Genomic DNA, 17,503 nt, shown 5'->3' with positions numbered 1-17,503 from the left:
CATGCTGAAATTTTTTTTCATCTTTGTTAACTTGGGTATTTCTTATTTACATTTCGATTGTTATTACCTTTCCCAGTTTCTGGGCCAACATTTCCCTAACTCCTCCCCCTCCCCTTCTATATGGGTGTTCCCCTCCCCATCCTCCCCCCACTACTGTCCCCCCCAAAAAATCACGTTCACTGGGGGATCACTCTTGGCAGGACCAAGGGCTTCCCCTTCCACTGGTGCTCTTACTAGGCTATTCATTGCTACCTATGCAGTTGGAGACCAGGGTCAGTCCATGTATAATGTTTTAAATTTCATTTTTTAATTTTAAATGTGTTTTTATTGATTCCCAAATTAACAAAACTTATTTGTAGGCTTATATTTTTTAAAATCTACTTTAATTATTGATCTTAAATGCTTCAACCTTCCTTATAGCCCACCTACCAAAGGTAGAGAAAGAAAATGGCTGAAAGAACAAGGGGAATATGGACCTGTCTAGAAGTAGTTCTGTGGGTCAATTGTAATCTTTGTTGTCAGTAATTCATTCTGCTGTCAGAACATCATACTCAAATCAGCAGCAGGGGCTTGATCCAGAATATAATTCAATGCTGCAGTGAGGGGCACAGGTCCACTGAAGTAGCAAGAAGCAGTCAGATTATCACTAAAAAATTTTGGTGTATTTCTATGACATCATAGCAAGCCAAGATCACAGAAGAAAAGGTGATCCAATGCCAGAGCATTGTCCACTGATTGTTGGGTTATACTCACTACTCTGCAAACATTGCATGTCCTCGCAGGCATCTGCTCCAGCAAAACACCACTTGCCCTTTCACCAGACAGCTTCCAGAAAAACATCTCAAGACTGTTTTTGGCAAATAGCCTCTCATGTCTCTGTTTCAGCAAGACATCCTCTCATAAGGCAAGTTTCCAAAGAAACATCACATGACACAATCGAGTCTCCACATAAACCAGCAATTTCCACTTCACTTATTTGGTATTGAAATCAATTCTTACACAAATCCGCTTTCTAAACTTTAAAAGTATGCTTTATCAAAGGCCTAGTTGCATTAGCTAAGAGATCATTAGGTCATTGTTATCAGTGTCACTTTAGTTTTGTCAATGGAACTTTAAATTGAGTTCTTAAGTATTTTCAGGAAATATGTCACTTATTGTTGTCAGGTATATGAAGACTTAGACTAGAAACGATGCTACAGAGGGATGCTGTTCATTTTTCTCATTTTCTTCTGATCAATAGAGTCCTTGATGCTCCTTAATCAAAGAGACTGTCCTTGACACAGCATCTTAGAACAGTAGCCACGCTCGATCACCAAGCACTTGACTCCGTCTAACTTAGTGTTAATCACTAACTCAAACTAGAAACTTGCTGTGTGGTTGTTTGTCTGATCCTTGCCAGAATGCCTTAGCTCTCTAAAGGGAAGACATTACCTCTCCTCTCCTGTTACTCTGTCAGGTTTGTCACACCCCCCTACCTGATGCCAGTTTAAAGGCATGTACTGACATGGCATGGGTATTAGTGCATTTTAAACAGGATGAGAACATCAGAAACAACACTTCTTGATTACATGCAGGAGTTATGCCAAAATTGATTTTGAGTTAGATTCAGAGTTATAAGTTAGGAAGAAATGCATTTCTGCCCTCTCACAGCTTAATATAATGATGCGTTTTATCAATAAACATAAAATACATTCACTTAGGATAGATTTATGAACGTGTCTCTTTTAACATATATTTTATGGTCATCTTTTCAATCTTTTACATTGAATTTTCTGGGGGAATCTAATCATACACACCTTTCAGAGTTCTCAGAGGAACCTAGAAAATAACTTAGAAAAATAAGACAATGTGTTGTGAGAATGGGAGGTTCACTCTGACTTCTAATTTATAAACACTTGAATGTCGAAGCACTACGTGATGATTCACTCCTCACTGCCTGTAGGGATTTGACACCACTTCAAATGAAATCTCAATAAAACTAGTCTATTTCCTTCATCGTTAAAGTATTTTTTCTGTTTATAAACATGAGATGAAAACCTTTTGGGAATGTGGTGTTCATGTCCCCATCTTATTAAACAAACCCTAGACAATGTGAGCATATGTTTTGAATCAAAGTTGAACTTTTTAAAATAAGTTTTCTACCGTCTTGTATTTCAACTCTCAATCATAAGAGTAACTCCCAGATAAACTAACAGAGACTTAGTTCCCATAGGATAGCAGCTTCGTTGGAGAGAAAACAAGTTAAACAAAGCAATAAGTGAAAGCACTTTGGTGCTAAGAGCTGAGAAGGACAGTAAGGCAGGATTAGAGTGCTGGAGAGATGACAGATGGCCAGCCATGCCTGTCTCTGGGCTTGCAAAGTTCTGACCTGAGAAAGGAGAGGGTGAGCCATGGAACATTTGAAATGTCAAATGTGAGCTTTCCTAGCTGGGTATGCTTGCCACTGAAAGAAGAGGGCAGAAGTCATTGTGTCTAAACAGTATTGAGAAGAAGGTAAGGGAACCAGTATAGGCTCTGGGGGATTTTACACCAGTGCTAGTGACTGGAAGCAGATCACAGAGCACACTCTGACATTGCCTTGAACATTCACCTGGGTGGACTTGAGTCTCCAGTGATTCTAGAACAATGAATGAAATGATTATTCATTATCTCACTGTAAAAGGAGCATACATATCTGTGGTTAAAGTGAACATATATGTTACTATAGCTTATTCTCTCATTTCTTACTTTTCTTAAGGATATATTAATACCTATGAGAAAAAGGCATATGTATACAATTATATTCTTTAATATTTAGATAAAAGAAATCTGGATGTAAGAACTTTGGTTTAAAAGTCTCATTTCTCAAACACAATATAAAATGAAAGATTCTACATTAATTGTCAAAATGTATATATAGCTTTTCTTGTTCAAGAGACATACAAACATTTGTTTACATGTACACATCTACTTAAACTAGATTCTACATATTAAAGGGAACGTGGGGATTTTTGTTTTGTTTCCTTCATTTTGTTTTTTCTGCAATCCTGTGAGGGTCTAAAAAGAACTGAATAGGCATGGAGTTACGAAAGAGGATATAAAACTAATGTCTTCTAGTTCATTCTGTGTTTCAAATTTTTCTTTGAGAGTGGCTAAGATAATCAAATGTATTCAATACTGGAAGTGTAAAATTTAATGTGAAGCACCATAGCTTCTGTTGCAAATGCCTATTCTAACGCTACAGTTCATTCATTCAGAGACTTTGAGTCTAATTAGTTTTACTGTCTGGTTTTTATTTACTTGCAATAATTTAATCTTATTTATAATATATTATTTATTTTATTTATAATATTAAAGAAAACTAATTTATTTTTTAGTATCTCCAGATTCATACTGACATGAGCATGGATCTATTTCTCTAGTGTAGACAGAGATAAGGAGGGCTAAGCAGTTTGTATTAAAGCAACTGCTGCTGACTGCTTGAATTAGGTCTGTTGTTACAGAGGTGAGAGATCAGGAGTTAGGACAGGCTCATATGGCAAGCACAGCTCCGATTGCACTCTCCCTGACAGAGGTTTGCTAAGAGGAAAACAAAGAGATGAGTCCTAAACACTAGAAAAATGTGTAAATTAAGAGATTAAGAAATACACATGAAAACCTCAAGAAGCAACTTCTAAGAAGCGATGAAATTACATAATGTTAATGTTATTGTAAACACCATGTGTGGAAAGCAGTACAGATAGATTCGAAGCAGAGATTGGTGAATTTTTAGATAGAAAATATTTTTATGTTGGCTATTATTCTGGTTCTCCATTATAAGCGACTATTTCGTTTTCTTTAGTAAAACCATCTAACACATGACCTCCTATCCCCAATATTTCAGTCCCTAGGATAGTACTGTTTTCTACAGACTTAATGTCCAGTGCTTACTCATAGTGCACACTGATATTGTACACTTTGATACCGTTAGTAGAATTATCTCCAATTTCCCTTTTCCACATAATATTGTTTCCCATCTTCTGTTTCTGTTATTTCTAGATATCTGAACCTTTCTAGGCAATGCCATGCACAAAACCTAGTAGAAATAGACAGAATCTACCTCTGATCCTTAAAGACAGAATTTGAGGCGCAGCCCTCTTGGGACAATGTTGTTTCTGCAGGTTATTACATCAAAAGTCAGAATTATTTAAACTGTTCAGTGTTTTATCAGGATTGCTACAACTGAGATATGTAAATTGTGACCTGTGAAGTCCTATATTGATTGATTGACTGATTGATCGATTTATTGATGGTGGGTGGATGGGTTATAAATCTGTATACTATAGTCAACAGTTATTTTCTTATTTCTGTATATGTATGTGGGTGGGCATACATGTATACATATGCATGAACCTGCAAGTTTTCATGTAGACCACAAAGGGCATCCAATGTCCTAGACTGGTAGCTAAAGGTGGTTGGGATACACCATTTGTAAATGTTGGGCATTGAACCAGTGTCCACTGCAGAGTGCTTAACTACTTAGCCACGTCTCCATTCCTTTGGTAGTTATTTGAATAAGCTTAACCTAACCATTTTCTAAAGAGCTTTAGTGAAACTGTAACTCTTTTTTGTTTTCAGAAAAATGTGATGAGCCTCTCGTCTCTGGTCTTCCCCATGTGTCCTTCAGCAGCTCCTCCTCCCTGTCCAGCAGCTATGCACCTGGCTATGCCAAGATCAATAAGCGAGGAGGTAAGAAATATGTCATTCCTTTGTGACTAGAAGCATGTTATATTTGTAACTTGTCATTGATGCAACCAATATTACTAGTCATGTAAACCCATGATTAAAAAATACCAGCACTAACTCTGTGTGTGTGTGTGTGTGTGTGTGTGTGTGTGTGTGTGTGTGTGTGTGTGTGTGTGTGTGTCTGCACGCGCTACAAACTAAGCAAGCTAAGTTAATGTCTTTGACATTTGGAGTCATCTCTGGCAAGATATTCAAAACAACATAAACATTTTCAGCTAAAAAAATACTTCCAAGTCCAAAAATACTTAATCAAACCATGTGTTTAAAAAAGGGAGTCCCAGTAAGTATCTATGTATATAAGTAAAAATGCATGGTAAATTTTAGGTTTAATATGAATATTGATGTGTAAATAATTACTTTTGAAAATATTTGATAAATTATGAGAAATTACAAAGTTTGTAAAATGAAGTTGCTTTTTTTTTTTTAAAAGAACAGTTCTGTACTTATATTTCAATACTCTGGAAGTATTGGTAAGATCACCCAAGTTCTAATCCCCTGAATATTCCTACCCTATTCTGAATCACAGGTTTCAATGGGCCCTCGGCTTAGGCCTACAATTAAGGATAAGTTCAGTATTTGGAATGAACTCCATCACTTCATTTCCTCAGCAGACATCCCATGAGTTCTGGCATCTGCAACATCCTTAGGTCTCCATTTCAACTTGGTTTCACCTAAGCCTGTCCTTGCAGTGTCTTCTTAGGGCCTCATTGCAGAACCTGCAGCACTGCCGCACATTCCTTGCTCTGAAAAGCTTTCTGAAGCTTTGTTGCAAGCTTCCATTATCTTCTCACCCTTTTTCTCTGTATGCCTGAAGTATGAGCTTTCTAGGGTGATATGGACGAACTTCGTGCAAGCTGGAAATATACTTGGCACCTTTCCACCCCACTTTGGTGACTCATGTGTCCTGACAGGCAAACTAGAAAATTACTGTCCATAGGTGGTTGTTTTGCATAGGGAGAGCCATCAGCCAGATTTACTAACTCAGGTTCTCTTTTCAAATAAATTTGCATTTTCACAAGTCAAATCCTGGAGCTGATTGAGTGTTCCTTCAGGACGCCTTTGTCATCACACCAATAAAGAACATGAAGTTTCTCCTTAATGGCATTAAGCTCGCTAACTACTACAATGACTTTTCCACACTTGACCTTTCTCTAAACTTACCCATATTGCTTTGTTTTTGTAAGTGCATGGTTTTCAAATTTTCTCCTTGCTTTTCCTTCAGAGCTCAGAACTATGAAATGTAACCATTCTATTCCCTGGCAGAGTGCATTGTGTGACCTATCTCGACAATTACCCAACCTCTTCAGCAATTATGGATTTTATTTTGTCTTTACCCTATTCGTGTATTTGTGTACAAATGTAACCTCATCCATGCTTTTATCCTAACACAACTGCACATTTCAGGTTCCTCTGCTCCACTTGCTGCATTTTCTCACCAGAAACTTAACAAGAGTTCTGAGGAGAAAGCATGGCACAGCTGGAATACTGTGCTGTCCCGAGTTTCCTTTCCCAGACAAATTACTCCATTTCTTCTTAATGAAACATCATTCAAGTTTTCAGGACTCAAGAGAATTGTATTTAGATTCTTTGCCAGAATGGATAGAAATGTTCTGTAATCCAATTTTCTCTAGAGTGCTGTCTCCCCTGGAAACTTGTAACCTGACACTTTACTGTCAATAGTGCTACTGTCATGGTCTTCTTTATTCTAAAGGAATTGGTCCATTAAGCTCTGCTTAGAACTCTTGCCCATTCAACCATACCTTTCCAAGTTTCTTCTACAAACCAGTTACAAAGACCTACAAATCACATAGTCATATAACCATAACAACCCTCGCGCTTCTCAGTACCAATTTTCCATATTGTCACCATCACTACCAAAGTGTCCCTCCAAATTTTCCCATTTATTTTATTTATTTATTTATTTATTTATTTGTTTGTTTGTTTGTTTTAAAGCCTGATCACTGCCCTTCTCATGGGCTTGTGTCACACAATACCTCTTCGCATCCCCCATTTCCCTTATCCTCTGAGAGGTAGAAATCCCTTCTGAGTATCCCTCAAACATGGCTCATCAAGTCTCTGCAAGGTTAAGCATATCCTTCTCCACTATGGCAACACAAGGCAACCTAGCTAGGGGAATAGAATCTACGGACAAGCAACATCTTTTGGGATATTCCATGTCTATTGTTTCAGATCTGCAAGAGTCCAGGTGCATATTTTTATGTGAAAAAAGAAGTACATGGTAGAGTGTATTAGTTTTGTTGAGCAGGCATGCAAACATGGCAGGAACTGAAACAGAAGCTATGGAAGGCACTACTTACCCACTTCTTCACTCCCCCTGGAATATTCTTCCTGCTTTCTTATAGCATTCAGGACCATGGACCCAAACATATACCACCCATAGTGAACTGGATGCTTCCATATAATTAATAAATCACAAAAATACCACACAGATATGTCTACATGCCAATCTGCTACTAGTATCTTCTCAGTTGAGAGTCCCTCATCTGAAGTGATGTTAGCTTCTGTCAAGGTGATATAATCTTATCAGCATATCAAAACACACACACACACACACACACACACACACACACACGTGTGAATGTTAGGAATATGTTTTCTTCCTACTGGAAGTGAGGATCATTTGATATGCAAATGTTAGATATCTTACACAGAATTGTGTAGTAACAGAAAGATAACAGGTTGTCATTAGCATAGTTCCACAAAAGGAGAAAAACAAAATCAGTTTGATATCATGTTGACTATATTCACTTCAAGTTTTCTTACTATTTCAAATGATATTCTCCAATATACTTAAGAGATTAAATGTATAAAGGTTCATAGAAAAACAAAAAAGACATACATATACATCTAAATAACAGAATGTGAACCATTTGTAGAACTGATTCAACTGTTGGATTTTATAGTACAAATCTATCTAGAACAACCTTGGTATTAGGGCAGACATATAATAAACCTATAAAATATGATCTTTAGTGGTAAGTCTGTCTTTAATTCCATATCAACTTATGGAAATCCACTTTAAGCATAGGTTAAGTTGTAGCAACACTTTATTCTACTGACCATTGTTATGACTTATCTCCTTATGCTTAACTCTTTGAAGCTTATGTCAGTCCAAGTCAAAATCACCTATATGTGCAACCCTTTCCAATGTTATATAAAATCTATGACTTTGAATGTTTCACAGCAGAATGATGTTTTTATGTGTGTGTTCTAACTGTCTCTTTATTTTTGTAGCAATCTTATTAGAAAGAAGGTTTGGCTAGAGGCGTTGTTTTATTTGATTTCCTGGAGCTATGACAGTTACTTGAGATGAGGTAATTTATTAAGACAATAATTTTACTTGGCTCATGTTTCTATGGCCCGAGATTAATAACATGGATTCAGCATGTGCTAGGCTTCTGGTTAGGGTCTGCCTTGCGATGGCAGAAGGTGTTAAGAGCAAACTAGTGGGTAGAAAGAACAACTAGAGATGCTAAGAATGTTCTTTTATTGGGGGTCTACTTTCCTGGTGGCAACTGTCTCTGTCTGAGCTATATCGATTGCCTCAGCACTTCTTAATGGTCCCGCTTTCAATGCTTCAGCTACCCTCATGCTGTTTCAAACTCCTTTTGACTGTTATAATTGGATTTCCGAAGTAGGGCAATGACTTAGGAAAGCTCAAGTGGCCATATATAAGTGAAGCCCTGTGAGCAATGAAAAGCAGAGCAAAGGAAGAGGTGAAGGTTGGAAAACCTGGGGTGCTCGGCATCATTGACAGTGTCATGCTCAATCATTCTTGGCCTGATTTATTTTGCATCTTTAAAAACCATCTTTCAATACAACTTGGTGCTTGGCGACTTGGCTAATGATTTTTAGGGATTCCCCTGTCTCTCCCAACTCAGGGCCAAGCTTACAGTCATATTGCAATCATATGTAGCTCTGACCAGAGTGGGGATCTGAGTTCACATCCTCATGCTTGCATGACAAGCACTCTGCCCATTTATCCATCTCCCCATCTTTCATACTTTTCTACTTTTACTTTTTTTTATTGAAAATAGATTTTTCTCATATAATGTATAATCACAGTTTCCTCTCCTTCTACTCTCCAAGTTCCTCCCCAGCTTCCCTCCAACTTGGATCCATTCCCTTTTGTCATTCATTGTAAAGCAAACAGGCTTATAGGATTAATAATAAAGTAAAACAACATATAATGTGAAAAGAAAAACAAAGACATCAATATAGGACAAAAGAGAGCTTGAAGTGTTTATTCATTTCCTTCCACTGCTTGTGTTGTCATAGCTTTCCTTATGGAATTTATTTATTTCCTCTCTAAGGACCTCTATCATATTCAAGAAGGCTGTTTTAAGGTCTTTTCTTTGACTTTAAATATGTTAGAATATTCAGGGCCTCCTGAGATAGGATAGCTGGGCTTTTGTGGAGACATATTGTCCTGTATAATTTTAATTATGTTTTTATGCCGGTGTCTAGCATATGGATTTAAGATTGGAATTATAGGTGATGATATATGATCTTCTATTGAATGGATAGGTGTTTGGTTCCTTGAATTCTATTGCTTTCCCTGGTTCATAAGAGAACTTGGTGACTGTGTGTTACTTAGTAGAAAATATTTCTGGAATGCTGATATGTTTTGCCAGTAGGGATTCAAGGTAAAATGTGTTTCTAAGTATTAGGAGCTGATTATAAGATTGATGATGGGTTGTTTATATGCTGAGGGCATCCATAGGAGAAAGGCAATCAAGTTGTTCCGCTGGGATCTTTTTAGTACCCTGGGAATGGAGCAGAAAGTAATGAGAGAGGCCACAACAGGTAGTCTACCCAGGGTTGGGTATGAGATTGGAGGAATGAGCTGAAACAGAAGAAGGAAGAGGAAGATATGGATATGAAGATCTGAAGCTTCCCTATTTGCTTCATGGGACTACTTGTTTGTCTGACAAGCTTGTCTGGTATATTCGCAGTGAGCTGTAGTCTGGGATAAGAGGATGAGTAGGAATAACCATTGGAGGAGATCTGTGTGATCAGCTTGAGATAGGGACAGAAAAGAGGGGGCCTGAATAGGGTGAGAAAGAGGAATTGGACTTGGAAGGAGGGAAAGAAAGGTAATGATCTGCAGTTAGACTGCCTGCTTCCATGGCTTTGGTGACCTGCTGGTTCCCACTCAATGCTTTCTCAAGTTGAGAACTGGAATAAAAGGAGGATTGAGAGGAAGAAAGTTCAGAGGGGAAGATTTGTGTGATCCACTGGAGACAGATGCAAGGAAGCAACAGTGGTTACAGCAGATGGTCTGTTACAGAGCTGGAATTAAGACTAGGGCCTTGGAGTATGAGAAGAGGAGGAGGGTGGGTGAAGATCTGTAGTTAGCCTAGCTGCTCCCTGGGAATATCACCATTCTATTCCTGTTCTCAACTTGTTCTTCAGATAATATGAATCCTTTTCTCTTCTGACTATTACTGGATCACTTTATACATAGAAAATAATAAATATATAAATTCCAGAATATATTAATGTGATGTCTGTTCTGTAAATTCTGAGTGGGCACAATTAAACAGTATTTCAGAGGCCAGGAAACAAATCCCTGCATCCTTCTCAAACTCAACCCACTTCATACTTGTTTATGCTTAATAGAGCACAGCCATTGGTGTATCTGTTAGTTCAGAGATAGAACCTACAATGCGCTTGAAGACGTGAGTAAATTTGGGTTGGCCTGACACGCATATTCAGATGTCCCTGGTTCCTAACTGAAGTAGATGTTTAATAAACTTCCTTTCGCCTCCCCTGTCATTCACTTTTTATTTAGTAGATCTTACTAATCTCAGAACTGTTTCCTTGCATAGCTTTCTTTTTGATTTCCCATATTAAACCAAATAGCAGTGGCATCCTAGTGATCATGAGTTCTTTAACCTTTGCTTCTTCTAGCAGGATAAAAAGAATGTCTTCACAGGCCACAAAATTTATGTTCACTTGTTTTGTTGTTAATTTTTTATTGTTTTTATTTTTTATAATCCAGTCATTGCCCCTTCCTGGTCCACCCTCCCATAGTTTCCATTTCTCTCCTACCCCTGTCTCTAAGAGAATGTCCCCACCTCCATCCCCCACTATTATCTCCCACACCCCTTCACCACCAACAACCCCCAACCCCACCTGGCCTCCACTCAATCGAAGGTTAGATTCATGCCTTCACTAACTGAGGCCAGAGCAGGAAGTCCTCTGCTGAATATTTGTCAGGCCTCAGACCAGATACTGTATGCTACCTGGTTGGTGGCTCAGTGTCTGAGAGATTACAGGATTCAGGGTTAGATGAGACTGCTGATTGCCCTCCTCCTTAGCTTCTTCCAGCATTTGCCTAATTCGACAACAGAGGTCCCCAACTTCAGTCCTTGTTTGGGTGTAAGTATCTGCATCTGTCTCATTAAGCTGCTTGTTGAGCCTCTCAGAGGAGAGCTATGCTACTAGGCTCCTGTCTGTAAGCACAACATAGTATCAGTAATACTGTCATGCCTTGGAGCCTCCCCTTGAAATAGATCCTAAATTGGGCTGGTCACTTGACCTACTTTCCTTCAGTCCCTTCTCTAATTTTGTCCTCCCTGCAGTTCTTTTAACAATTCTGGGTCAGAAGTTTTGACTGTGCAATGGCAAGCCCATTTTTGCCCAGTCTTTCTACTGGAGGTAAACTCTACAAGTTTCCTCTCCCCACTTTTGGGCATTTTATCTAAGGTCCCTCCCTTTGTGTCACAAGAGTCTCTCACCTCCCAGGTTTCTGGGTACTTTCTAGAGGGTTCCCCCACCTTCCACTCCTTGAGGTTGCATATTTCCATTCATTCTACAGACCGTCACAGCTTCTCTCCTGTTTCTCCCCCCAATACCTGATCATGCTCCCCTTTTCCCCTCTCTATTCCCTCTCCCACCCAGATCTCTTCCACCCAATTTCTGCTCCTCCCCATGGTGATTGTTTTTTATCCCCTCCCAAGTGGGCTTGAGGCATCCTCACTTGTGCCATTCAGCTTGTTAACCTTTTTGAGTTCTGTGGATTGTATCCTGGGTACTCTCTACTTTTTTGGCTAATAAGTGGATACTTACTAGTGAATACATACCATACATTTGAGTCTGAGTTACCTCACTCAGGATGATATTTTCTAGTTCCATTTATTCTATGTGCCCCAAAGAAATCTTAGATGATGGGTCTTAGAAAGAATGGGTCCCTTTGTGATGTTACCTGTCTTAAAGTGAGCTACAGTTCTTGATTTTTGTTAAAGGACAGCAAGGGTAATAATTGATACCTAGCTTTGGTGTCAAGAGCCTACCACACAATTCCTGAAGAACGCATTCCTCATCACTCACTGGCTTTCTCTCCTCTTCACATGTCTGTGGCTAGAGAGTTTGAACCACTGTCTGCAGGCTCAATCAAGGCTCAACTGAAGCCGTGCCTGCCTCTATTCTTGAGTGTCTGCTGTTTAAAAAGCATGGAAAAGGGAATAACATTTGAAATGTAAATACATAAACTATCCAATAAAAATTTTAAAAAAGCAGCACATTTTCTCATTCATTCCACCCTAAAGTCCTGAATTATATTTGTGAAATGTCTTGGTTTTTTTTTTTCTGTGTTCTATTCATTCTATTCTGTTCATTGTGTTTGTTTGTTTGTTTGTTTGTTTGTTTGTTTCTGAGACAGGATATCAGCATGCATTCCTGGCTGGCTGGGACTCACTGTGCAGTACAGATTATCCTCAAAACCAGACAGATACAACTGTCCCTAAGTCTCCATACTGCTTTTCCTCCCATTTTCAAACTTAAATAATTAAAGTGTCTTTCACAAATAATAAAATCCAGAACTGTTACTGGTAGCTAGGATATGGACTGGATGTTTCTATATCCTTTGCGCCTTATTCAAGAAATTGACATAAAGACTCTCACTGATATAAAAAGTAGCAGGGTGACATTTTTTAATGCAAAGCAATAGAACAGGCAAGATACACTGTCAGGATTGGCATTGAGCCATGTGAGGGATGTCTCACATAGACCCCAACTTTGCTTCTTTATATGGAGTTCGAGAGGAAGAACAGTTAGTTTGGTAAGTATGATAGCATGCATGGCTAATTCTTTATTTTGAATGATATATTAAGTTATATAATATTTTTCATTTGCACATGTCTATTTTCAAAATTCATATGATTTTAATCAAACACATACCCTGTTTTAGACAGGATTCAGATACCCAATGGTGTTTCTCCATAAAATATTAACTTGAAGGACACATTTGCCTTATTGTGTACACACCCAAAGTCAGTTCAGGTTGGATAGGTTCATCCATATTGGTTTCAAAATATAACTTAGATATAATAGAAACAGGGTGTGGGAAATGTTTTGCTAAAGGAACTAACTGATTTCAATTGTTTAAAACAAGTACAACAGCAGCCCGTTGTGAGTTGGGATCCTAGATTGCCAACAGTTTTTTTATGAGAAGGAATTATGAGCACAGTGGATGAAGGTAAGAGTGTCAGGCTAATAGGTGAACATTCGGAAGAAGGATATATATATATATATATATATATATATATATATATATTTATATATTTACTGAGCCAAGTGGACTCCCAAGTTAGTAAGCTACTCCTTCTTCTCACCTGCCATGCCACAGAAATGTATCTGTTATTGTGCATGGGGACAGAGTGATGATGGCTTCCTATCACTGTCAGCAGGACAACTATTGTTCTGCTCTTTGTGTATTTCCTAGATCCACTCAAAGTGTTCAAAAATGGCCAGATCGACCATATTCTTAGGTTTTATTATCCTTTCCTTAAACTCTTTACATCAAGACCAAAATCATGAAAGAGTTAAAATATCTTCGTGAGTTTCCATCCTGTGTTTGAATCTTCCATTCCATTATAGATCCTTTACCTTCCTCACTCTCCCAGCCTTAGAGACTTTTGAAACTGGCTTTTTTTGTCAGCTTATTGATAAGTCATTCTAACTTTAGTAAAAATTCACTGTTCAAGTTCACTATTCACCATTTGCCTCTTAAGAGTATAACCTTTGAAGCAGAAAATTCAAAAGGACTGATTTTTATTTAAATGCAAAATTTCAAGCTATTTGACATTCCTATATGGGGAAGCTATACTTCATCATCAACATGCCCTGGAGAAGATCCCTGCTGGTGCCTTCTCTGAAGCCAGTTGAGCAGGAGCAAGAAGCCGTTAGATCCAACAATGGATGGAATAGAGTATCGGTACATTGATTAAATTCCCTGGAGTTCAATTCACTGTTTGCTGTGATTATTATATAATTTATCCTCTAAACCCAAAACTTTTGATACTGAAACTGAGCACAATCTGTGATTTCTATAGGATAGACTTGGAAGTTTGATTCCACCCGTTTTAAAATTGAATCACTTATATTGATTGGCAGAGCTATTGTGATGATTACAGGGAATAATCTACACATACTGGTGTCGCATTGAAACATTAGTCTCTTTCCCAGCAATTACCCCCAACTCTTTAGAACAGTCCTATGAATAATAATTTTAAGTCAATGACTGAATGAAACACATATCACTGTAACACAAATGCCTCCCTGAGAAGTAATTGCTATAGCTTAAGTATAATTTACAATTTAAGTAGTTTTAATGATTTTTACATAATTGGACTATGAATTAAACTTAAAATTTTTCAATATCCTTTCCACATATTTCAATTCTAACGAAAGAGATTTTGTCAGCAATGCACAAATTATCTTGTTATTGTATTAATGACATTCCAGTATAATTTTTGAGAAAATGTGGGTATTATAGAAATGTGCATTTATTAATGCTGTTAATCTCAAGGATAAAAACAGTTTTAGATATTAGAGGAAGTAATAGATGTCATTGTTTTTTCTTACCTATTGTATAAGTTGTATTTAAAAACTTGACTCCTGCATTCAGCTTTCCAGCTGAGAACAGCCAACTAATTCTTACTGTGAATTTTAATTTCTGTTTTCTCAGTTTCCCCCAGATCTGATGCATGTGTGGCAAGTGCTTTACCATTGAGCTGTTCCAAGACTTATTTTATCTATTTTGATCCAAAATGTATCCAATTTTAGTGTATTATCTAACGAGCATAAACTAGGACTTTGTCACCAGTGGGAAACTTTTCAAAATTAAGAATACAATGCATAAAATATTGGCATCACTGGTATTTATTTAAGGTCCCGGAATTTGGAAATAACCAATCTATAAGTCATATCTGGCCATGTTAACTTGCCAATAACATTGTTAATTTTCTCCCACACTTTATGATGCTGGGGTTTCGATATGATGGTTTTTCATATGATATAAAAATGTGTCTGTCTCTGTATGTGTGTGTCTGTTGGGTGGGCTGTACATAATATCTCAGTGTCTGCAGAGGCCAGAATGTGACATGGATCCCCTAGAACTGGAGTTCCAACCAAATGTGAGCTGCTCAATGTGCATGCTGAGAACTGAACTAAGGACTTTAGAACCGGGATGTGCACTATTATTGACTAAGGTATTGCTTTAGGACCTTGATTTTGTTTTCTCTGTATAAGTCTGGACTGGGTTCTTCATTTTATCACACAGAGATTTTTTCTGAGACAGGTGAAGCTCATGGGAACTATGTACATTCACACACAAAACACAAACATATGTATGTATGTATGTATGTATGTATGTATTATGTATTATCTATACATGCATGCATGCATGCATTTTATATATCTATTCAGTCCATAAAATCACCTGGACTGACACTGTACTGCCTGGTTCTTTTCTAGAGCATCAGAGCATTACTCAGGATCAGTGGAATCCATTTTTGCTTTAAAGGATCTTTTCACAGCTTTCAGTTAAACACTGTGAAAAAATCAGATATATAATCATAGATATATAATCACATTTCCTGAGTTCACTACAATGATTGAAAGTATAGATAGTTCAGGTCCTTTGATAATTGGTTTCTTGACTAGGAGTTTATAACAGTAGGCATATTAATTAGAGAAATATAACTAGATGGTCAATATTTGGTAAATTATTTTTAAAAGTAAGCATTTTTCTATTTTGTAGCAAATTATAGATATTTGAGTATTTGCTACTGAGCACATCTGTAAGTGACTGAGAATAACTGTAACATGGTGTTAACTGTAGCTGCTGTCTTTGAAAGGCTAAGGGCGTGATCTTTTCATCATTGTACATATATCATATCACAGATCACTATTGAAATGAGTGTTATTCCATGAATCCTCAATCATGATGTCATGCTTTGTAATTTTACTTGTCACACAAAATTGTAAAGAATTCTGTGTCTGAGCCTTCAAAATTTAGAATATGCAGTGTGGTAACTTCACATTGAATTAGTAAAGAAATACATTTAAGTACTAGCTGACATTGAAATAATTGAGTAAATGTATCTTACATATTCATCAGTATGAACTTAGATCTTTATTTTACCCCAGGAGACAGCTTTAGACATATTTCATTATTGTTTAATTGTCAAATTACTTCTGAAATGAGAAATTAAGTATAAGACCTGCCAGACTTTGTCATGTATGAACATTTATTTCCTGTAGTCAAATTTGACTAGAACTTTTATGTCTTGCCCTTCCTGGGCAATATCCCTGATTTGGCCTGGAACTCCCACTGTGCCCCAAAATCACATCAAAATTATATGAATTAGAAGAACATTTTAAATCTTTTTTATTTACAAAATTTATTCACAGAAAGGAGTTTTGAAGCAACTAAGGGATAGATCTGCAGCCTATATCACTTTCATAATCACTTGGACCCCCTAATAAGCATCTTGTAAAGAATTTTCTCATGCATCGGATTGTGTTGGATAGTCTAAGGTTCTTGGGAGTCATTGTCAAGCCAAGTGACATTTAAGTTATATTTATTTATATACACATAAACTTATCTGTATAATATATAATTGTAGGTAATTATAAAATAATGTTTCTGGACAACTTTTTATCATACATAATCCATCTAAATATGACCTGAAATTCTCTCCTTATAACTACCTTTCATAGTAAAAAAATAGCCTGATGACAAATGACAAAATGACAAGGTGCAAAAGATGAGAAATAGGTGACTGTCCCACCCGACTGCCATACCTATGAACCACAGCAATAACCAGCCCTACAACCCCTAAAGATGCAGTAGTGGCACTCATATCTTGGCTTTTATTAACAGCCATTTAATTGGACTTAAGGCCTAATCAACAAAAAGACATTGTGCGTTATCCCAGAGACCTAGAACTGCATTTCAAATCTGTACAGTTGTCACCCTTTACCCAAAGAAGCTTTCCTCTCTAGCAGATGTAGGCCAGCCATCAGAGAAAGCCATAGCTGTCCAAACTCAAGGTGACTACAGAAAACCAGAGCTGCCCAAACTCTAGACAATGACTATTTGTGAGAATCTTAGAAACCATGGATTCTCCCACAATTCAACGCTTAGACATAGGATCAAGGCACAAGGTGATGAAATGATTCTAATTAAAAGTCAGAAGACTTAGGGAGTCTGCTATTACATTATGTCTTCTAGAAATGACAGGCAAAGTATACCATGATACCAAAACAATAGGGATGCTTAAAACGGCCTAAAACTTACAATAGTAACCAATATGCAACCATGAGATGCAGAAATATCAAGGGTTTCAGCTCATAGACAAAGAGTTACAGGTACCTAATGATTAATGGGAAAGGGAGAAATAGTCTTACTTGGGGATGAGACCCCTCT

General features: G+C 37.4%; 1 protein-coding gene across 1 annotated transcript in view; it reads left to right on the top strand.

The window, feature by feature from the left end:
* Cntnap2 (contactin associated protein 2) overlaps window positions 1-17,503 on the top strand; it is a 2,154,251-nt gene that overhangs the window by 567,417 nt on the left and 1,569,331 nt on the right. Inside the window, exon 3 of the mRNA XM_032907255.1 lies at window positions 4,597-4,707. Within this exon, the coding sequence (XP_032763146.1) occupies window positions 4,597-4,707 (111 nt within the window). The remainder of the gene's footprint in view (window positions 1-4,596; window positions 4,708-17,503) is intronic.

Source organism: Rattus rattus, chromosome 6, assembly GCF_011064425.1.
Source record: "Rattus rattus isolate New Zealand chromosome 6, Rrattus_CSIRO_v1, whole genome shotgun sequence".
Classification (NCBI taxonomy): domain Eukaryota; kingdom Metazoa; phylum Chordata; class Mammalia; order Rodentia; family Muridae; genus Rattus; species Rattus rattus.
The sequence above is the reverse complement of the archived record's forward strand: the minus strand, read 5'-3'. Positions and strand labels throughout refer to the sequence as shown.